Here is a 23,374-nt window from a genome sequence, read left to right as displayed (position 1 = left end):
TGATATTAAACATATTTTCCCAGTGCCTAATCTTGACGATAGATTCACCCACCTTGGTCATCCATTGATTTTACCTGCAAAAAATAGAGCCTCTGCTTACAACTTTGTTATTGATAAGTTCTCTAACAAGCTGCCTTCTTACAAAGCTAATATGCTCTCTCATGCAGCTCGTCTAGAACTTATTAGGTCTATTTTTTTCTGCTATTCCGGTCTATTACATGGCAAACATTTTATTCTCCAAAAAGCTTATTGCTAAGCTCACAGCTATCATTAGAAATTTTTGGTGGACAGGTATTAGGGAAAATGGCTCAAGGAAAGGACTGTGTCTCAGAGCTTGGAAAGATATAGCAAATTCAAAGGAAGAAGGAGGTCTAGGGATTAGAAATCTTAAAGCCATTAGTGAAAGTCTCATCATTGCGGCGGCTTGGAGGTTAGCAAACAACCCCTCTTCTCACTTATACTGTATTCTTCGAGCTAAGTATTTTCCTACTACCACAATCTGGAGGGAAACTTCTTCTCCTCCTAAGTCTGGGTTTTGGGCTTCAATTTTAAAAATGCTCCCCAGGCTTACTCAGCATGCCTTCTATCAACTTACTAAAGGCAACAATTCTTTATGGAGCATGCCTTGGTGTCCTCTTTGGAGGTCTATTAATGATTTCCTTATTCCCCAAACCACATGATTTGTTTATCCTTCTTTGGTTAGTGACCTGTGGCTCCCAAGACAAAAAGTTTGGAACCATGAACTTATTTTTAATCTATTTGATCAAACTTTTGCTTCTCAGGTCATTGCTATAGACATTATTCATGACGACATCGATGATCTTCTTTGTTGGCCTTTGGCCACTAATGGCATTTGTTCTCCTAAATCTGCTTACAAGCTTTGTTTGCAGGAGATTCACAACGATCCTATTACAGCTCCAATGCAGGTGTCTTCAGAAGTCAAGAACTTGCTTACGATCATTTGGCGTGATAAAAATCTATTGCCAAAAGTTCAAACCTTTGCTTGGAGACTGTTGAGAAGAGCTTTGCCAACAGGTATGAGAGCAGGTCGTTTTTCTGTTCATATTTCTCAGATTTGCTCCAGATGTGGCATGCAAGAGGATGAATTGCATCTTTTTTTCCTTTGCGACTTCGCAAGGGCAGCCTAGTTCTCTAGCCCCTGGTTTCTTAGATCACATGCTATAGTTCAGGGCCTCAATTCTGTGCATTCAGTTATTTCTCGGCTTCTCTCCTTTAATCACCCTCGTGCTTCTTTAAAACAAATTCTTAATTTCTTATGGTGCATGTGGAAAACTAGAAATGATTTCCTGTTTGAGCGTAAGAAGCACCAACCTTACCAGGTTCATATTTTAGCTGCTGCCTTGGATCATTACTTGCAAAATAATTCTTTGCTTCATTCGAACAATCCTAAAAACCTGAACAGCCAGCATGGGTTGTATCATTTCCCCCCTCAAGGTAGCACTATTAAGTCTGTTATGCTCCTCAAAGGTCCAAAAATCTACACTGATGCTGGTTTTAAAACTAAGAAGCTCCAGGCATTTATAACGGGCAGCCTCGAACAGGCATTGGGGTGTATTTCTGTCTTCCTTTATTCCAAGCCTCTACTCTGCCAACAACTACACCTCTCCAGGCAGAAGTGATTGCAATGGAGTTTGCATCACATCTGACGAACATTCTACAGATTCAACATCTTGTCTTCTTAACAGATTGTCTTACACTTGCTTCGGTGATTGCTGCCAGGAACTTTTTGCACTCTGCTGCGCCCTGGAATATCAGGAAACATCTAGCTAATATTTTCAACTTAACAAATCATATGCAGGCTCAGATTTTTCATGTTTCTAGGAATGACAATGGAGTGGCTCATAATCTTGCCAAGTAGGTCTTTCAGAAAAGTTACGGAATGCTTATGGAATGTTCCCATAATTCCCATATAAATGCTCCTTGCCCTGTTATTTCTTCCTTGCAGAACATTGCTCTTTCAGGTTTTCATATACACAAGGTGTACTGTTTCTAATGTCCTGTACTAATTTTGCAGATTAAAATCTCTATGACTCTTTTTCCAAAAGATTTTCTCAGGATGCTATCACAGTCAACAGGACGATGATTCACTATTTCTCCGGGAGATCACTTATCACTCTGCGCTTCATGTGCTTCCTTCTCATTACATGGTCTCTATATGAAGGACTTTATGTATCTTTAGATCTCCCTATGTTTCTTCTTTTCTTACTTCGCAAGCAGATGTTCATCTGGTTGATCCCCTTTCAACCTATATTTGCTTCTTTCTCCAGCTACTCTGTTTTGGCTGTTCTCTTCTGATCTTTAGGCCAATGTAATATCTCCTGTACTATGATCAATGCTGGAAATGGAATTGGCACCCTCTGGGTGCCTTGCTTTGTTCAAAAAAAAAGCTAGCTAATTTGTCTCCACAGATTCATGATTGAGAATTTGGGATGGGAAAACCACTCGCCGGTGACGACAAACCACACTTTCCCGAAGAGGTCAAGAAATGATGGCCCAGAACAAACGATCATGCTTAGAGGCTGAGTTTTTTTTTCGGCGAGTAGTGGTCGGTTTGGTTGCCTCCCCGATGTGTCCTGGATAGTGATCGGTCATTTCTTAGATTCTCGTTGATCCTTTGCACTTCTGATTGCCGGTGCAACTTTAGGCATCCTCGGCTGGTGGTGGATCTTGGTCGTCATCGGAGGAGGAGCCGTGGTCGTCGCTGTTGTCGGACAAGGAGTCGGAGATGACAAGTAGCTTCGGCCTTCATCTGCCGGACGACTCTTTCCTGCTGTCGCTTCAGCTTTGCCATCAAAGCCGTCTCTCCCACCTCGTGCTTCAACTGCTCAATGACAAGCTGAAGCGCCTTTGTGTTCTTCCTTCGTAGCTGGCGAACATGCATCTCCATCTTCACTAGCGACAGGTGGTAGACCCAGGCGAGGAACCACTCGTCCTCATCGGGCTCCGTCGGCAACACCCACAGCAGTGGCGCACAGATTGCTCCGTCACATCCCTTTCCCTTGCCTGCTGCCTCTTGCGGCGGGCGCCGCGCGCCTCTTATTCCGACATGCACGTCTGGGCCGGTGGAGCGGGCAGTACCACCCATCACTTCCCTTGCGGAGCAACGGTTGCCGGTGGAAGGGGGCGGCGTGGTGTTGGCACGGACTCCACCCCTCGCAGAGCTGCATGCTAGCTAGGAGGTGCCAGCTTCGGCGTCCACGTTGCGTCGGCATGGGAGGGTCGACGGGGTAGATCCGGAGCTGCACCCGTTGTCCACTTTAGATAGCTCCAGCGCAATGCGGAGTGGGTCGGCTCCTCGTTGACGTTGAGGTCAGAGTTGGAGCGGTTGCCGGAGCTCGACATCCTTGCCGGAGTCATCGTATTTGATCCAACTCAAAGTAATCGGAGAGGGAAGAAGAAGGGATGGAGCGAAAGAGGGGAGTGAAGTGAGCTAGGGTTCTGGATTGAGGTTTTTTATGAGGAAGGAGTGGGGTCGGTGGCGGGCCAGGCTGACGCGGCGGATGCACACATACGCGCCCGGACCATCCCTTGTCCTCCCTACATTTAGCCTAGATAGGGGTTTGAGGCGTTCATTTTGGTAGGTTTTTTATCGATCAGTGACCTGTCTGCCCATCGGGGCATTTGACTGTAGTTTGAGACGCCCTACTATAGATGCTCTAAGAGCAACTCCAACACGCCAACCCAAATGGACACACGCTTTGTCCGTTTGAGTCGGCCGCCGCCTCGTTGTCCGCCCCCTTTTCCGTTCGGGTCGATCGTGCACCCAACTCACAGACCCATTTTCACCCTTGTCGTCGGCCTGCCCTATTTTTTGTCAAACAAAATACAAACACTTTACATAGTTTCACAACCAAACAAATATATCATAGTTTGCAAGCCAGATAAATGTATCATAGTTTACAAGCCAAATAAAAGTAAACTGTCTCAAATACATTTATAAAAACATATATTGGTTGCCAACGTGAGCCCACATATGCTCAACCAAATCATGTTGCAGCTGAAATGTGAGTTTCCCAATCACGCATATGATGATGAAATTGGGTGAACTATGCAAACATTGCCACTCTTCCATGCTCAGGCACAACCTTGTCACCCTGAAACTCAAGCCCTTGGTCTATGATAGCCTAGCTTATTAGGGATGATATATACTACTTATATTAATAAGGAAATCCTTCTTTTCTGGAAGCCGATTCGAAATAACTACCAAGTTAAGTGTGCCTGGCTTGGAGTAATTCTAGGATAGGTGATCGGCCGAGAAGTTGGTCCCGGGTGAGCATGAGTGAGGACAAAGTGCATAGAGAAGACTAGTATTGATCTGTAGGGCTAGTGTAGATCCCGCCAGGGTAACGGCCATAACCGACGGGTGTGTCCGGGCCGTTACATGGTCGTAGATACGGTCAGGGCGCTCATCCTCTGCGATTATATTGTGCATGGTTATAGAAGTAGTCATCACCTCACACAACTTCTTGGTGCTTGAAGTTCTAGCAGGATACCGAATGCTGCCCCATCGAGATTGCAGAACACCGTAGGTACGCTCCACATCCTTCCCAGCACTCTCTTGCGCTTGGGCAAATCTCTTTCTCTTCTCTCATACAAGGTTGGAGATTGTTTCACCAAAGTAGTCCACTAAGGATAGATACCGTTAGCTAGAGAGTAGCATCTTTTGTAGTTGTGGCCATTGATGTGAACATTCACCTCCGACCAGTTTCCTTCGGCAAGCCTTGCAAACACCAGAGAGTGTTGAAGCATGTTGATATCATTGCGAGATCCGACCATGCCAAAGAAAGAGTGCCAAATCCATAGATCTTGTGAAGCCACGACCTTGGTGCAAAGCTTTGACATGGCCCATATACTGCCGCTGCCAAGCAGAAGGGCAGTTCTTCCACTGCCAGTGCATACAATCTATACCAAGCATCCCTAAAAAGTCTCTACTAGCATTCATCGCCAACAAGTGGGTTGTATCTGCAACAGTTGGCTCTCTCAAGTACTCATGTCCAAACATTGTTATCGCAGCCTTGCAGAACTTATACATGGAGTCTAGGCAGCACATGGACTCACTCATACGGAGATACTCATCAATGAGATTAGCAGGAACTCCGTATGCAAGTATCTGGATAGCTGCAGTGCATTTCTGATAAGAGGAGAAGCCAATCTTTCCAAGGGCATCCTCCTTGCACTCGATATACTTATCGTATGCCACCTCCCCCTCTCGGATACGATTGAAAACATGCATAACCATACGGAAATAGCACCAGAATAGGTGATGTTTGAAGAGCGGGTTGGGTGTTTCGAAGTAGTCCTTCCGCAGAAGGAAATGACCGCTCTCTTGGTTGCGATTCAACGCCGGAGTGTTCCCCGGATCGAGCCCTGGAACGACGGCCGCTTCCTACTAAGCTGGTCATGGATGACCAACACAGCAGCAACCATGTCCTCATCATCGGATGAAGAATCATCCGAGTCGCAAATGAAATTGTGGAAAAAGAACTTGTTGGCGGAGTCCATTTGTACCTTGCAGGCAAACTTCGAACAGCTTGTGGGTGTCGTCGAAGAAGCAGGCCGACGAAGAGTGATACGTATTCAATGTATCTATAATTTTTTATTGTTCCATTCTATTATATTATCAATCTTGGATGTTTGATGTGAAATTATATGCAATTATATATCATTTTTTGGGCCTAACCAATTAACTTAGTGCCAAGTGCCAGTTGCCGTTTTTTGACTGTTTTTGGTTCTCCAGAATATCGACACCAAACTAAGTCCAATTGACACGAAACTTTTTGGAGATTTTTTCTGGACAAAAGAGACCCTGTAAGCTTCGGGAGAGGGCCAGAAGATGAAGAGGTAGCCCACAAAGCACCAGGGCGCGCCCAAGGGGTAGGTGTGCCCTGGTGGCTTGTGGGGCCCATGTTCCACTATTGGACATAATTCTGCCCCTATAAATTCTCTAAAATCGGAAAACCAATAGGGAGCCACCCAAAATACTTTTTTCGCCACCGCAAGTTCCTGATCTCGAGAGATCCCATCTGGAGGCCTTATCTGGCACTCCGCCAGAGGGGGAATTAACCACGGAAGGACTTTACATCAATCTTGTTGTCCCTCTGATGATGTGTGAGTAGTTTACCACAGATCTACGGGTCCATAATTAGTAGCTAGATGGCTTCTTCTCTCCCTTTGATCTTCAATACAATGTTCTCATCGATGTCCTTGGAGATCTAATCGATGTAATCACTTTAGTGGTGTGTTTGTTGGGATCCGATGAATTGTGAGTTTATGATCAGATTATCGATGAATATTATCTGAGTCTTCTCTGAACTCTTTTATGCCTGACTTTTATAGCTTTGTATTTCTCTCTAATTTATTGATTTGGTTTGGTCAACTAGATTGATATTTCTTGCAATGCGAGAGGTTCTTTTTGATTGATTCCATATTGCGGTGCTCAATTCCAGTGACGGAAATGGACATCACACGTATTATATCGTTGCCATTAAGGATAGAAAGATGAGTTTTATTCTTATTAATTGATTTTACTTTGTCTACATCATGTCATCTTGCTTAAGGCTTTACTCCGTACTTTATGAAGTTAATACTCTAGATGCATGTTGAATAGCAGTTGATGTGTGGAGTAATAATAATAGATGCAGGCAAAAGTCAGTCTACTTGTCTCGGACATGATACCTATATACATGATCATTGCCTTAGATATTGTCACGATTATTCGCTTTTCTATCAATTGCCCGATAGTAATTTATTTACCCACCATATGTTATCTTCAAGAGAGAAGCCTCTAGTGAAAATTATGACCACCGGGTCTATTTAAATCATATATTAAAATCCAATAATATATTGCTGCATTTTTTATCATGTTATTTTTTTCATGTTTTATTTATTTATTTATCTATCACTAAGAGATTTGATCCTTGCAATTAACCATCAAAGGAATGACAATCCCTTATTTGTGTGTGCAAGTATTTGTTATTTTGTGTGTAGGTACGTGTGATTCTCTTACTGTACTGATAACCTTGGTTTCGAACAGAGGAAATAGTTATCTCTAGTATACTGCATCATCCCTTCCTCTTCAAGAAAATCCCAATGCAGCTCACAAGTACAAAGAGCCGCGCGCCTCCCCTGGATTAGGTATCGTCGAAGGAGCTGGCCGGGGACGTGAGGGGTGAGGTGGTGTTAGCAATGACGTTGAAGGAAGCTGCGGTGGCCCGGCGGCGAGGCGGTGGTGGCTGGGACGTTGGAAGGTGGCTGCTGCGTGGGAGGTATGTGGGTGTGGAAGGCTGGAGAGGGCAACGGAACTGGGCGCTGGCCGCGATGGGGTGGGGCAGCTGGGTGTTTGATGTCGATGGGAGGAAGATAATGGCTTATGTGAACTGACTGGCAGGCCAGGGGGAGCAAGTGGGCATCGTGCATGTCCGCATCATGTCCGCGCTGACGGAAATGAGGCCCAAATTTGGGCCTAGAATGGGTCACTCGGCGGACGAAAAGTGGACGAGCGTCTATTTGGGTCGGCATGTTGGGTCGATATTTATGTCTGTTTTGACCCAAACGGACACGCGCAGACAAAATGGGTCGGTGGGTTGGAGTTGCTCTAGTGTTTAGGGCTAGATGCTCTTATCAGTAGTGGTCGGTTTGGTTGCAGTCGACAACAATGCATGATGATTTTACATAGTTTATTGCAACGCATAGCCTGAGACTAGCTCAATAAAGGGCGATTTTTATTTGAAATTTTTTCAATCTATTCATCTTCAATCATGACAGTACAACGAACACTAGAAATAAAAAAATACATTAAAATGCGTAGACCACCTAGCGACGACTATATGCACTGAAGCGAGCCAAAGACGCACTGTTGTCATCGCCCCTCACTGGAGCCGGGCAAACCTTATCGTAGAACACAGTGGGAAGTCGTCGTTCTATGGCCCATAGGACCAGCGCATAAGAACAACACCAACCAGCGTTGAAGAGTAGCATAGATCGGAATGATCCAACCTGAAGACACACGAACGTAGACGAACTACGACAAGATCCGAGCAAATCCACCAATGAATGATCCACCGGAGACACACATTCACACACCCACCGACTATCCTTGATGCACCATTCGAACGGGAACTAGGCGGGCAGAACCTTATTCCATCTTCAGGAAGCCACCGTTGTGTCGTCTTCCCGAAAAGGACACAAACCCTAAACAAAACTTGAAGAAACATCTAAAGACGAAGCCCTCCCGCCTGCAAGGGTCATGATCCAGCGTGTCGCCATGGCCCTAAGGCCACCGAAAACGAGGCGGACCGATGATAGAACGGGCGGGAGACCGAAGAAACCGAGTCTTTTCTATTCTTGGGGGAGAAGGCGTTGAACTCAGCCTTGATTTGCTACGTGTTTGGTCGTGCCTCGGATGATCAGGAAATCGCCATCGTCCTTTATAGCGGCTAGTGCTTGGATATGTTGTCTCGTTTGGCCGTGCCTCGGATGGGCAGGAGATTGCCATTGCCCTGTGTGGCTGCTTGTGCTTGGGCGTATTAACAAAGTGCCGAATTTCATCGTGCTGCTCACAAAAATAACAAATCTTGCTACTAGTCGACTCCCTTTCAACATTCTTTGACGCAAGCCATAAAAACACTGTAATTTTTTCGGGGAGTATGACGTGACACTGGTACAGTCAGCCCATTAATCCCGCAGAGAGCTAAGATATTTAGGCCTCCTTTGGTTTGTAAGAATCTTATAGGATTTGATTTTCAAAGGAAAAATTCCTAAGGAGCCCTTTAGTTTGTAGGGATGAATTCCTCGAAAATACGGTTTGGAGGCCGAGCTCCATGCAGCTCGCTATCCTGGTCGCCAGTAATCATATCGAGCTGCTGCAGCGTAGCATTAATGTCATGCATTTGAGCTCACAGGCATAGACCCCACACCGTATTCTATATTTAGATACAGTAGCATCCCATGTTGTCCACGCCTCGCTGACAGGGTGGTCAGACGTGCGATCGATTCGCCCATCATGTCTCTGCTGCAGTGCTAGCAGCACTTGCACACACTGATGAACATGTGCACGCGCATGCTCTCGAGTCATTGGAGCAAGCCATCTAGGATCCGAACGTCGAGGTTAATGATCAGACCGTTTGGAAATCCTCTACGTATACGGCACAAGAATAGCAATAGCCGTGTCCATTTCAGCACAGCCAAAGCCTTCAATTCTTCTGAATCTCTCCCCACAGCCAAATTACCAAAGCACAGAACTGTAGTCATTGCGTCCTTCCTCCTCAGCTCGCTCCAGAGATAGACGGCAACACCTCCTGCTCATTACGTGCCCGAATTGTGGCGAGGTCAGTGTGGAGACAAACATCAGCGGTCAAGAAGGGCCGAATCTTGGGAAGCGTTTCTACTTTCTACAAGTGCCCGATCGACAGTGTAAGTATTTCTCCATCTGCACAATTTGGTCCAGACGAAAATTAATGTCTCTACATCATCTGAAGTCACTGATCTTTGTTTGAAATTTTTGATTTGGCACCGGATTGACCAGGGACCAGACAGAGTGTTTTTAAGAACTCCATGTCATCCATGGCGAGAAAGCTTCAACTGCTCCGGTATGATCCACTTACCGGCCGACTGCCCAAACACGACCACACTCCGCTTAATGGTCACCTGTATGCGCCCAGCAGATACATTTATTTCTCAACCAACTACCTGCGCCAGCCCTCCCAGTGGACCAAATTCAAAGCCGTCCAGAGTCCAGACAGAACATCCTGTTTGCAAGAGGCAGCACCAGAATCATAGGCCCACGTACAAATCTGGAAGACGAGTACACGGCACCGCTGTATATGTATTAAATAGATCTCGTATATAGTAAAAAGGGCATAGACCACGCATCATGATGCCAAAAGGACCGATACAGATAGCGGCCTCCATGCAGCTCGTCCGCCAAAACGCCTCTCTGTGAATTCCTACTCTTGTGTAGGATAAGGTCCAATCCTTCACATTTCAAAGAAAAAAACATTAGCCTAGACTCTATGAAAAAAATTCCTATCATATGCATCAAATGACATCTTTTTCTTTATAAGAATTGAGTTGCATGTCATCTCACTTTCTGTGAATTTCCTATGAACCAATATCCCTATCATGTGAACCAAAGGAGGCCTTCGGGAGAAAGTTGACGCTGGAGTAAAATTTTACTCCCTTATGACGGATTGGGGGGCTAGGTGCCAGCTAGAGGAGTAAAACATAATTTTTACTCCTCTAACCGGTTATAAGGGATCGGTTAGAAATGCCCCAACAACCCAAAATATAGAATTTGATTACAACAATTGAAAGGTATCAGATCTTCATGAGAATACTGGATCAATTCCTAGCAAGCAAGCTGAAAACTGAAGATCTCCTGGTCACCCACCAGACACTTATCACCCCAGGTCTTCAGTCTTCGATTAGTCTTGTTAGCACCATCAGTGTCCGTGTTTCTTCGTGTTCTAGCTGCAGAATTGCCCAAGAACTAGTCCAAAAGCATGGCAAATGAATCAGGGGAAAAGGATCATTCATCTTCCTATCCTTGAAACATAATATCATTTGGACTCCTACAAATTGAACAGAAAATAGCCGCCATGACATCAGAGACTAAATGCTTGATCTTCCTCCCCTCCCCTCCCCTCCCCTCGCGTGGTCCTCCCCGGGGGGGACCCGAGGGCCCCTAGGGTTTCCCTGAGCGCCGTCCCCCTACCCCCCCCTGCCGTCACCCGAGGGAGTCGTCGTGCATCGCCTGGGCGACTGTTGATGACGGCGGCGGCGGGGCTTCGTCGCTTCGCCCGCTGTGGCGTTGGACCTCGGAAGCCTGGGCGGCGGCCCGGTCGGTGAGGCGGCGCCGTCCTTCGGCTGGTGGTGCGTGCGGGAGGTGATGGCCGGCCCCCTTGGCTGCGCGGGCAGCGAGGTCCCGGTGGGTTGTGGTCGCGGCGCGGCGAGGTTCCTCCTCTGCTCCAGATATGAAGGTCAGGTTTGCCCCTTCTCTGCTCTCCTCGCTGGATTCGCCTGATTCCAGGCCTCTGGTCGCCGGATCTGGTGTCGGCAGGGTGATCCCCGAGCAGGTGGTGTTGGACAAGCCCGTGGGAAACCCTTATTGGTATTTCCAACGCGGCGGCGGCGGCGCCATGTTGCGTCGTTTTGCTCGTTGGAGCCGCAGCCGTGGTCTCTCCTCCACACCTCGGCCATGCCTCCCGGGTGAAAGCTCAAATCCCGGCCTGGGATGGGCGGCGGCGGCGGCTGGTGCGTCGTGTCCTCCTTAGAGGCGCCGTCTGGGGAAGTTTGGTGCTTTGGGGGCGTGTAGCAGCTGAAGGTGGGTGCCTGGCGTCTGTGGAGTCCGTGGCGTTCCTTCTGTGCAGGTTTCAGATCCAGCCACAAGTGCTCTGCGGTGGTGTTTGCAATGTCCCGGCGGGTCGGCGCCCTCGAGTTTGGGCGGAAGGGGATCTGGTTCCCCTTCCCGGCAGCAGCAACACCGCAGGTGCCGATTCGGCTGGTTCTTGAGTTCCTCGTCCCTAATCTTCGCCATGTGGTTCGACAACTTCCTTTCAGCGACTCTCCCGGTGGCTTTCCCTCTTCCTTCGGTCTCCTTCGGCGCCTGCGTTGCAGCTTGCGTGTGTGTGCGCCGGCATGATGTGGTTGGCCCCATTGCTGGCCCGGTCTTGAGACCAACCTATGCTCTAGCTCTTGGGTGAGCGTCTCTACACTTCAACGGTGCGGCGCCTTCGAGCCTAGGCGAGGGGAAGGGATCCCCTTCGGTGTTAGAGAAGGCATGTGTTGTGTCATCTCCAGTTTCGGGTTTCAGCCATGTGCCCGACCTATTTTGGCGGCCGCAGATCCTCGTGGCTCCTTCGTAGTCGTTTCAAGGCCTTTGTGTAGAGGGCTTATCCTCAATTAGCTGTTCTTCAATGTATTTTTCTGTTCGCTGGTTATAGGTGTAGCTTAGTAAGCTGTTCTTCTTTCTCCCTTATATCCTTTAGCCGTTGCTTTGTTCGTGGTCTGCTCGTTTAGTCCTGGCCAGTTGATGGCTTTGTTAATTCAAAGTCGGGCTCCTCTGGGGCCTCCGTTCCAAAAAAAAAAACTAAATGCTTATATTCCTTGAGTAGGAAACTTTGGCATAAACCGGAAAAACAATATTTTTCCACGGTGTTTGCTAGGCTGCTAGCACCAAGCAGCTGACCATGTGTCGTCGGTGCGCATCTTGTCACCTCTGCTGCTTCGTCGACATGAAGATCATCGCGGCGGTGCTCTTTCGGTGGACAGACTATCTTGAGAAGCTTATCCAGGTTCTTCCTGCTGCCGCCGTCGGCCGCGAACGCGGTGGCCGCCATGTCCCGCATCTCCTGCATCCGGGTGCTTTTGTCGCCGGCTAGCAGCGACGACACGGCCGCCGACACGGTCCCACTCGTCATGGGCTGCTCGAACACCGTGCCGAAACCCCAGACGTGCGCCACCATCCGCGCGTTCATCCTTTGGTCGCTGAAGAAGGGACGGCACGCCATGGGCACGCCGCCGGCCACGCCCTCCAGCACCGACGCCCACCCGGCGTGCGTCACGAAGCCGCCCACCGACGCGTGCCGCAGCACGGCCGCCTGCGGCGCCCACGGCACCACCTTGGCGCGCTCGAGGTCCAGGAACCCCGCCGGGAGCAGCGGCCAGTACTCCTTCGGCAGGGACCAGAGGAACGGCGCGCCGGACGCCTCCAGCCCGGCCGCGAGCTCGCGCAGCTCCTCCTGCCCTCCGACCACGGCGGTGACGACCGTGCCGAAGCTGGCGTACGCGACGGCGCCGGCCGCGTGGCCGTCGAGCCAGGTGAGGCATCCGTGCGGGTCGGCCGCGGTGGCGTTGTCGTCGCCGGGGACTGGGAGGAGGTGGAAGGGGCCGATGGGGAGGACCTCCAGGAGCTCTGCGGCGAGAGCGGCGGTGACGTCGTCCGGGAGGAGTCCCGGGAAGGTGTTCAAGGCCACGGCGGTGGCGGCGCGGGGAACGTGCAGCTGCTCGGCCACGCGACGGAAGAGGGCGACGATCGGCAGGTGCATCTCGCCGAAGACGCAGCCGTCGGGGAGGTCCCGGACGCGGTAGCTTCCGAGGCCCGGGTGCGAGGTGAGCAGCTCGTCCGCACGGCTCGCCGCTGCATTCATTCATTCATTTTTGAAGCATTCGTGTCAGGTGAGAATCTTCCTCCATGCATACTGATTTGAGCGTGGGCGTGCGTACCTTTGTCGCCGATGTCGTGGCGCAGCGCGTCACCTTCGAGGTGCGCAAGGAGCGCGCTGGGACCGCCGGTCGAGACCGGAACCCATGGTGCCCCCACCGCAGCGGCAGCATCGGCGGCCATCCAGACGAACGCGTCCCCGACGACGCAGCTGACCCTGGCGCCGCCGGCAGCAACACGAGCCGTCTCCAGCGCCACCTTCACCCCGCCAGCCTCAGCGGCGGCGATGAAGAGCCCCAGACGCGCCATATGGTTCGGCGGCGGCACCGGCCCGGCGCCGCCGGAGCTCGGTGGCATCAACCCGTCCGGCACCTCCACGAAGCGCAGGTTGCCCTCGAGGGCATCCTGGTTCTTCTCCTGCAGCTGCGTGATGGAGCCGGCGGTGGAGAGGAAGGAGACGGTCGCGGCCGGCGCCGCGGCGGCCAGGGCGCGCGCCAAGCGGAACAGCTTCACCGCGTGGGAGGCGAAAGGGAAGGTGATCACCACGACGTGCGGCACCGCTGCCATGGTGTTCGACACGTACCACGTGCAGTCACAGAAGCTATCCGGTCCTCGATCTATCCGGTGCTCGATCTAATCCAGGCGCCGCTCTTCTGCTTATTATATACTGCAGAGACTGGTGAATGTGGTGGTTTGCCGCTTGCCAACAATTCCATGTCAAGCTTGCTAGCCGGAGTATTGGGGATTGTGGTTCACATGTAAACAGTAGAACTTCTCCTACAGTGTATATTTGTAAGGAGTGAAGTGCATAGGTCTTTGAACTATTTCACTGGTACTCCCTCCTTTCCAGTTTATAGGGCTCAATTCAAAAATCTCACCAATCAAGGTAGATGGTGAGTGGTGGAATATTTTTTGTAGTTTGCAAAAGCACCTAATTAATGATCTTGTTTTCTTTAAAAAATTATGTTTATCAATGCATTAATTGCAATGAATGCATGCATAAAGTACATGCATTGGTCAATTTTCTCTTCATACTTGCATGCAATAATTTAATGCACCTTGAAATCTGAACATTTGATGGGGAACAACCAAATTGAGCCTTATAAAATGAAAAAACTAAAATTTTGAGATAAGCCCTATAAACCGGAAAGGAGGGAGTATCACATAGGGGTCATCAAACTATGAAAATCAGCATTTATGTCCTCGAAGTACAGTAAATGTGTCATACTAGCAAAATATAGGCCCTAGCTTACTTTTGTGTTGAACTAATTTTAGATCTGGTTGACACATTTATTGCACTTTGAGTAATTCAAGGACCTACGTGACACTTCTGAAATAGTTCGAGGATCTACAGTGCACTTCACTCTTTACATTCGGGGTCGAGTCTTGGCACCCAAAGTTCAAAACATAGTGACAGACTTAAGAACAAACATATGATTGTGAACCTATTTTTGCCATTTTTACAAGCACTTGCAACTAAAGTTTTAATTATATTCACTAAATTGCTAGAAAATCACTAAATGACTTCAAGATAGCAAACAAACCCGAAAAAAGCCGTATGTTTACATGGAATATGTAGTGACGTATGTTGAGTGTAGAAAAAAATCTCAAGGGCAACACAGAAATTTTTTGTCGTTTCGTCTTCAAACTTGACCAACTCCCTCTCGATTCTTCCTACGATATTGTCTGCTTTCTAGGTAGAGTATGTTACAGTTTTTTCTGAAACCTTCTCATATTTTTACCACAACCTTTAGGGACCATATAACGGCATTATTCATGGTTTGTTGTTTTCCATACTTCGTTTGTATTTTTGGAATTGAAAAGAAATCAATAACCTTCATGTTTTGGGATGAGCCTTGACTCTCAGATATTTGGAATTCTTTCTCTTTTACTCCCTCCATCTGAAAATACTTGTCGGAGAAATTGATAAAAATGGATATATCTAGAACTAAAATACATCTAGATACATCTATTTCTCCGACGAGTATTTCTGGACGGAGGGAGTACTAGATAAGGCCTAAACATACACTAATAACACAAATAGGATTGTTGAACCCAATTTTGCGGATTTTCATGCAGCTATAGTTCAGATTTTATTATATTCACTAAATCTCTAGAATGCATTAAATGACTTAAATACACATAAGCCCCCGAAAAACGTTAAAGTTTGACATGAAACTAATAAGATTAATTTGATGAATAAAAAATGAAAAAATTGGATGAAATAAAAAATAAAGAAAAGGAAAGAAAGAAAAAAATATTTGCCGAGTTTAAATAACATTAAGGAAACGACAGATTTGCCCAGTGTTGAACTTTTGCCGAGTGCTTTTATCGAGACTCTCCTGTTTGACGAGTTCCTGATAAAATACATTCGACAAATAACTCGACCCTAGTTTAAATTAATAATTCCGATAGAGTAAGCCGCTATAATTACAAAGTAGTACCTTTGTAAATAAATGTATAATGTTTTAATCACTACTTTAATTACCTAAAAACATCTTATCACTATTAGGGAAAAGCCTAGCAGTAGCGCGGGTTTTGGGGATATTAGTTGCGCGGGTGCCCGCGCTACTAATACGACGCTGCAGCTAACTGGTAGTAGTAGCCCGGTGCATCCCACGCTACTAGTACGTGTGTTAGTAGTAGCGCGTGTCTGTGACCCGCGCTACTACTATTAATTTCAAAAACAAAAAAATCTCGACCCCGTGCATGCTGTCAATGGTGTCAATGGTTCGATCCAGCAACACCAGGGGTTGCGGGAGGTGCGGAGGGGTAGCGGCAGACCAGATCCGGCGACGACTGTTGGAGAGGGACCAGATCCAGTGTAGAGCAAGACGACGGTGTGAGGATCGTCTTCGCGGCCAAGGCGGAGAACTCCTGGTTGGCCATGTCAACGACCTGCGTAGGCATGGGCATGGGAGGTGCGTAAATTCAAAGGGAGAGGGAGAGGAAAAAAGAGAAACAAGGGAGAAAGGAAGGAGATGGAGGGCGCATCGGGGCTGGTACCGGTGGTGAGGTGATCCGTCGTGGTCGTATGAAGGCGAGGGGGAAGACGGGCAAGCTCCTCGACGCCGGCGACGCGAGGAGGCAGACTCATTTGGCGCCATGGAGGAGGAGATGTGCTTGGGCGGGAGCACCTCACCACCAGAGAGCCTATGGAGAGAGGGGGAAGAGTGAGGGAGAGAGGAGGGATTCGGCCAAGGATATGGGGACTTCACATACCTCGTACTAAGTAGTAGCGAGGGGTATAAACCCGCGCTACTACCATCAACTTAGTAGTAGCGCGGGTTTATACCCCTCGCTACTACTATGGCATGTCCCGGCAGGGCACGGTAGAGACCGTTTAGTAGTAGCGAGGGTTAAAAATCCGTGTTACTACTATCAACTTAGCAGTAGCGAGGGGTAAAAACCCGCGCTACTAGTAAGTAGCAGTAGCGAGGGTTATAAACCCGCGCTATTAGTAAGCATCTGCTTATAAGCTTTTCCCTAGTAGTGTATATTTGTTTAAAAAGGAAATACATTGCAGTGAATGTGGGAGCATTTAACTCGCGCAAGGGAATGGCCATTATATAAGGCCCATCCCAATGTTTCACCTTGTACAAGTGTTAAGGCCATCATGCAGGGGCGTGGCCAGGATTATCAACCGTTGGGTTCAGCTACACTAAATAATGGGTGCGGTTCTTTGCTTAGTCTTAAGCTAGTGTAAATCTATAAAGGACATGCCAAATTTCATTAGGTTCACTTGAACCCAATGCTAATGAGCTGGCTCCGTCCCTGCCGTCATGTAGGCGAAAAATCTGAGGTGACAAGGTAATTAAGAGGAGAAAGATGGTTGTGCTGATCCCATAAAGAAACAATGCCGAATGTGGGAACCTAGGCAAAACACTTAAATGAAAGAAGTCCACGAATGCATGAAGGATTTTAGATGCTAAATCATTAAATGAAGCATGCTTAACAACAACAAGTTAAGCACCTACGCATTGAAGGTTTTAGTTACTCAACTCATTAATGTGCTTAGCACCTCATTTTAGCACCGGTGCATTGAAAGAAGCCTATCGAGCCAACCCGCTGTACGCCTGGTCTCTTCCGACCACTATCACCGTCCCACTCATGCAGGCAGCCATCTTTGCAGTCAACACATGATTGCTATAGCTAAGCTTTGCCTGATGAAGCCAACGGAGCTCACCGTACGTGATGACAAACTAGATACGGCCTCATATTAGTTAGCTGGCGTAGGCGCGCGTGCAGTGTTGTTGATATGCTCCCTCTCCATCTCAGAAACAACAACCATGTCCGTATTAGTTTGGTGGCACAGGCGCGCGTGCCGTGTTGTTGATCTACACTACATGCATATGCATGCTGCCTTGATCTACACACATTAGTGATCTAATTCCGTCCACATATGCTCGCTGTACCAATCTGTGCGACTGTGCCTGAAGCCGCTGGAGCATGGGGACAAACCAAGGACAGCCTGCTTGATGAAAGCGACAATATATGCATGCTGGCCCATAATTTGTTGTCCTACTTAACTTATGGTTAATAATAGAGGCAACAATCGGTTATAAAAAGCTCGCACGCCATCTCTTTAGATATGTATTCACTTCGTTCCTAATTATAAGACCTTTCAGAGATTCCAACATGGACTACATATGGAGTAAAATGAATGAATCTACACTCTAAAATATGCCTATATACATCCGTATGTGCTTCATACTGGAATCTCTAAAAGGTCTTATATTCAGAAAGGAAATATTACTTTACTAATGGTTGACACACCTTACAATCTCACAAAGTGTCTTTAGGCTCGTGCTATAGCTGGCTCTTAGAGGATAATTGGTTTGAGGCCAACATTTGGCATTGCCAATAATTCGGAAGCCCGCAATTGGCAATATCAAAATTTGCTAAAAATTGACAACTTCTTGTGAGGTTGGAATGTAAACATGGTAACCAACCAGGCACTAGCCAATATTTGATATTTGTCAAATGTTGGCATGCCAATTTATCGCATCAAACCAATCATGCTCTAACTTCTACAGCTCGCTTTCCTTCTCTCTCTTCTTCTTTCTCCTTTAACTAAGTAAAGATATACTATTTAAATTCTTAAAGCCTGTTTATGTCACCTTATTGTACTTATTCTTACACGCCCGTGACTTCTAGAAGATTCCGCCAGAATTGGTAATGTATTCTGCTCGTAGTGAAGACAGAGGAGTATATATGCATAATGTCATAATTAATTCATCGCTTTCCTTCTCTCTCTTCTTCTCTCTCCTTCAACTAAGTAAAGATATATTATTTAAATACTTAAAGTCTGTTTATGTCACCTTATTATACTTACTCTTACACGCGCATGACTTCTAGAAGATACCGCCAGAATTGGTAATGCATTCTGCTCGTAGTGAAGACTGAGGAGTATATATGCATAGTGTCATAATTAATTCTCCTACATGCGTGTGACTTCTAGAAGATACTAGGGCCATGGCGGATTGATAGTTCGTACATTGAGATTTGTTAATAAGATTTGGCGAACTCGAGTGCTTCTCCGACGTCCATGTATATATAATGGAATTGAGATTTCAATGTGTCTGTTCTCTTCGTCATGGTTAATTTCCAAACAGATGCGGTCCAATTTGTTTCCCTGCCTCCTTCTCTTAGAAAAGACTGGGTTCTTCTGCCTCCCGCCAGCGCCGCCGCCGGTCCACCTCGTTTCCGGTGCCCTAGGGTCACGGAGGCGTAGTGGATCCCGGCCCTTGCGGGCGGGAGGGTCTGTTTTCAGGTGTTTCTTCGAATTTTATTAGGGTGTGTTTCCTACTCAGAAAGACAAGACGACGGCGGCTCCCTGAAGATGGAATATGGTTTTCCCCGCCTTGCCCCTGTCCCGATGGTGTGTCTTGTATCTTCTGTGGGCGTGTGGATATGTGTCTCCGGTGGATTTGTCTTTGGTTATTCTGGTCGTAGTTCATCTACGTCTGTGTGTATTCAGGTTGGATCCTTCCAATCTACGCTACTCTTCATCGGCGGCGATTGTTGTTCGGTTGCGTTGGTCCTATGGGCCTTAGCACGAAGACTTTTCGACTGTCTACTACAACAAGATTTGCTTGGCTCTAGTAGGGTAGGTGAGATGACGGCATCGTGCTTTCGACTCGCTTCAGTGCTTGTAGTCGTCGCTTAGTGGTTTACGAATCTGGATATAATTTTTATTATTTACGGTCTTCGTTGTACCGCGATGATCCAAGATGAATAGATCAAAAATTCTCTCATGTAAAAAAACTAACTGTTTCACTACTCTTGTTTTGTATCTCCGACTTCTCCAGGAGGGTATATATCAATTCAACTGCATGACACAATGGTCATGAAGATGAACACGATATCTCTCAAGTCTCAAAACCCCAGTTGCGACTACTCCTATTTAGTTTGATCGGCCGGGCCTCGATTTCTGACGTATTGCTATGTTCTTCAGCCGAGGACACACTGCTAGACATATGCTTCAATATGTGAGGCGGTTCTTGCCTCGGTCGCCGAAAGCTTACTATCTTCTTAGACATTTTGATTCAAATTTCTAGAAGCTTATGGCCTTCCATGGTGGTTTGATGATGAAGTGCAAGAAATAGTTACTCAACACATCATATATTGTCATAGGACCCCTGACAAACCCAACCTTGTTCTCTCACCACATCATATAGTATTGTCGTAGGACCCCGGACCTACTCAACCTTGTTTTCTCAACACATCATATATTTGATGGCCTCCAAAAGGCAACAAATTTAGCTATCCACACCTTTGCTCATTCGAATTGTTGTTGGTCCAAATGAGGAGGTGGGTTGTGGAATCAAGAATTTAAATCGAGAAAACACTACGTTTTCTTAGATTAGTTTGATCTATGAATAAAAAAATGATCTTGCCTCGGAGATCAAGAGAAGGAGCCTATTAAAGTACTCACAAACCCTGGGAAAAGAGAAACAACATCTATCAGAAAAAGAACTGCACCACTGTGCACTACAGAAGTGCTGAAATTTAGTCTATTTTTGGACAGCCCAATAACTATTTTAGAAATTTCTAAATAAATCCTAGAGGTCCACTTAGCCCATTTGTGCAAGGCAAGGGATACTACTAAAGTTTAGTCCCACATTGCTAGTTGAATGGGAGTTGGACCTCCTTATAAGGGAGGTTCTTTCCCCACTTGTATGAGCATGACAACAAGAGGGACATCCACGCGCGCTCCTCCTCCGCCGCCCGCCTCGCCACGTCAAGACGCGCCGCGGGTTGCGGGAATGAGCCGAGCCGATGTCCTCTCGCCTCCTTCTCTTGTGCCTATAAAAGGGAGGTCGCTCCTCTCAGAGAGACGCACTAGAATCTCTTCCTCCTCTCGCCACAAGTTCCTGAGCACTGCGCTGATGTTACGTTTTTCCTCATCCCGGCTTGCGGCGTGCACCGCAGGTCGGGTCAGTAGGCCTCCGGAACCGCACCTTTTGAGTCCTGTACGGGAGAGGGGTGATAAGGTTTTTGGGGAGCGCTCTGCGCGACTACTGACTTCTTCGTCACGGACGCCCCAGACTCCGACGACTACTTCCTCGACGTCAACAACCTCCTCGACGACATGGAGGACACCGACCCCAAGTCCAGTGCCTCTGCTCCGGCTGTTGTCCAGTACGTGTTCCTATCTTTCCTGTTAGAAGTCCTGCAACAGTTCCTTCTTCTAGTGTTTGCCCTACACATGTTAGGCTCTACTTCATATATGCATCTTGATCTACTGTCTGCTCTAGAGATGATCGGTTCTAGCTCATATATGCAGATATTATTTACCTTCTCTTTTTCAAATCGCATGGCTTGTTTTATCACTGCTATACTAGTCATGCTTTATCTAGTATTTCTGTTAATAAAATCATTCGGTAAATTGCTCATATTTCCAATAATCCAAAAACCTTATTATAGGCAATTTACCTCGAATGGTTTTGCTGCTTCCATGAGACCTCCTATGTTTGAGGGTATCGACTATAAGAGGTGGCGCGTGAGAGCAGTCTTATGGTTTCAAACCATGAGTTGCTATGACGCCACTCTTGGCAAACCTGAAGGAGAGCAAGATGCCCAACAGGCACACGCTTTTCAGAAAATGGATACCTTGTTTAAGGCTGCTCTCTTGAGTGTTCTTGGTGAGAACATAGTTGATGCTTATGCGTCAATTGACAATGAAAAGATATGTGGGACGCACTCGAGGCCAAGTTTGGGGTCTCGGATGCTGGCACTGAGCTGTACATCATGGAGCAATTCTATGATTACAGGATGACTGAAGAGCGCTCCGTGGTTGAGCAGGCTCATGAGATACAGTCATTTGCTAGAGAACTTGAGAACTTCAATTGTATCTTACCGGACAAGTTTGTTGCCGGGGGTATCATCACTAAGCTTCCTCCTTCATGGAGGAACTTTGCTACCTTACTGAAGCATAAGAGACAGGAGTTTTCCGTTCCCGGATCTCATTGGTACTCTTGATGTGGAAGAAAAGGCGAGAGCAAAGGACACACGTGCTCGAGGTATTGAGGGAGGATCTAGTGCCAATCTGGTACAGAAGAAAAACTTCCAGTCCCACAAGTTCAAGAACAAGGGCAAGCTTGATGGTAAAGCAAAGTTTGATGGAAGAACAAGGCTGTACAACACACGAACTTCAAGAAGAAGAGTGACAAGAAGAAAGGTGCTTGTCATGTGTGTGGAGATCCTGATCATTGGGCTCCTAGTTGCCCCAATCGCTATGACAAGCGTCATCCTGGGAAAGGCGGCAAGACCGCTAATGTTGTCATCGGAGACATTGACATGAAGGATGCTGGGTATGGTATATTTCCCACTATTCTTTGAGTATGTCATTCTCCTGATTGGTTGATTGACACGGGTGCTAATGTACATGTATGCGGTGATATTTCCATGTTTTCGTCTTATCAGACCGTAGGGACTTCAACCGTGCTGATGGGCAACGGTTCAAGTGCTTCTGTTCGTGGTGTTGACACGGTCGATCTGAAGTTTACTTTGGGGAAGATCGTGCGGCTGAAGAACGTGCATTATGTCCCCTCCATCAATAAAAATCTTGTTAGCAGATCTCTTCTGTGTAGAGATGGCTATAAGCTTGTCTTTGAGTCGAATAAATTTGTAATATCCAAGTATGGAACCTTTGTTGGTAAAGGCTATGAGTCAGGAGGCCTGTTTCGTTTATCTTTATCAGACGTTTGCAATAAAGTTGTTAATCATATTTGCAACAATAGTGAAACAAATGTGTGGCATTCACGTCTCTGTCATGTTAACTTTGGTTGCATGTCGCGACTAGCGAAGTTAAACTTAATCCGTAGTTCAAGGGATCTAAGTGTCAAGTGTGTGTGCAAGCTAAGCAACCATGTAAGTCTCATGTGACTGCGGAAATGAGAAATCTTGCACCACTAGAACTCATACATTCAGATCTATGTGTAATGAATGGTGTTTTGACAAAAGGTGGAAAGAAATATTTCATGACGTTAATTGACGACTCCACTAGATACTGCCGTGTGTATCTTCTGAGATCTAAGGATGAGGCTCCGAACTTTTTCAAGATCTATAAAGCTGAAGTGGAAAACCAACTTGATCGGAAAATCAAGAGGCTTAGGTCCGACCGTGGTGGAGAGTAATTTTCCAATGAATTTGATGCTTTTGTTGCAGAACATGGTATAATCCATGAGAGGATGCCTCCCTACTCACCTCAGTCAAATGGGGTGGCCGAAAGAAAGAACCGTACTCTAACTGATTTGGTTAACGCCATGTTAGACACATCGGGTCTCTCCAAGGCATGGTGGGGGGAGGCGATATTGATAGCATGGCATGTCCTAAATCGAGTTCCCACAAAGAACAAAGTGATAACTCCATTCGAGGAATGGGAGAAGAAAAGGTTAAAACTCTCTTATTTGCGGACATGTGGTTGTTTGGCGAAAGTCAATGTTCCAATTCCAAAGCAGCGGAAACTTGGACCAAAGACTGTGGATTGTGTTTTCCTGGGATATGCTTTTCATAGCATTGGCTATAGATTCTTGGTTGTAAAATCTGAGGTACCTGACATGCATGTCGGTACGATCATGGAGTCGAATGATGCGACTTTCTTTGAAGATATCTTTCCCATGAAGGATATGGCTACCTCATCTAATCAGGAGATGCCTAGTTCATCGAATCAGGAACCAGTTACAATTA

The 23,374-nt window shown here is 47.0% G+C and overlaps 1 protein-coding gene across 1 annotated transcript; it reads right to left on the bottom strand.

The window, feature by feature from the left end:
- Positions 1-10,744: 10,744 nt before the first annotated feature.
- On the bottom strand, positions 10,745-13,789 carry LOC123075718 (anthocyanidin 3-O-glucosyltransferase-like). Its single transcript, XM_044498261.1, has 4 exons — positions 13,243-13,789; positions 12,149-13,156; positions 11,121-11,540; positions 10,745-11,064 (listed from the first exon to the last, which is right to left on the bottom strand). Exons 1-4 carry the CDS (start codon positions 13,745-13,747, stop codon positions 10,745-10,747), a joined length of 2,253 nt encoding a protein of 750 aa, XP_044354196.1. The 5' UTR covers positions 13,748-13,789.
- Positions 13,790-23,374: the final 9,585 nt, after the last annotated feature.

Source organism: Triticum aestivum, chromosome 1B (assembly GCF_018294505.1).
Source record: "Triticum aestivum cultivar Chinese Spring chromosome 1B, IWGSC CS RefSeq v2.1, whole genome shotgun sequence".
Taxonomy (NCBI): domain Eukaryota; kingdom Viridiplantae; phylum Streptophyta; class Magnoliopsida; order Poales; family Poaceae; genus Triticum; species Triticum aestivum.
The sequence above is the reverse complement of the archived record's forward strand: the minus strand, read 5'-3'. Positions and strand labels throughout refer to the sequence as shown.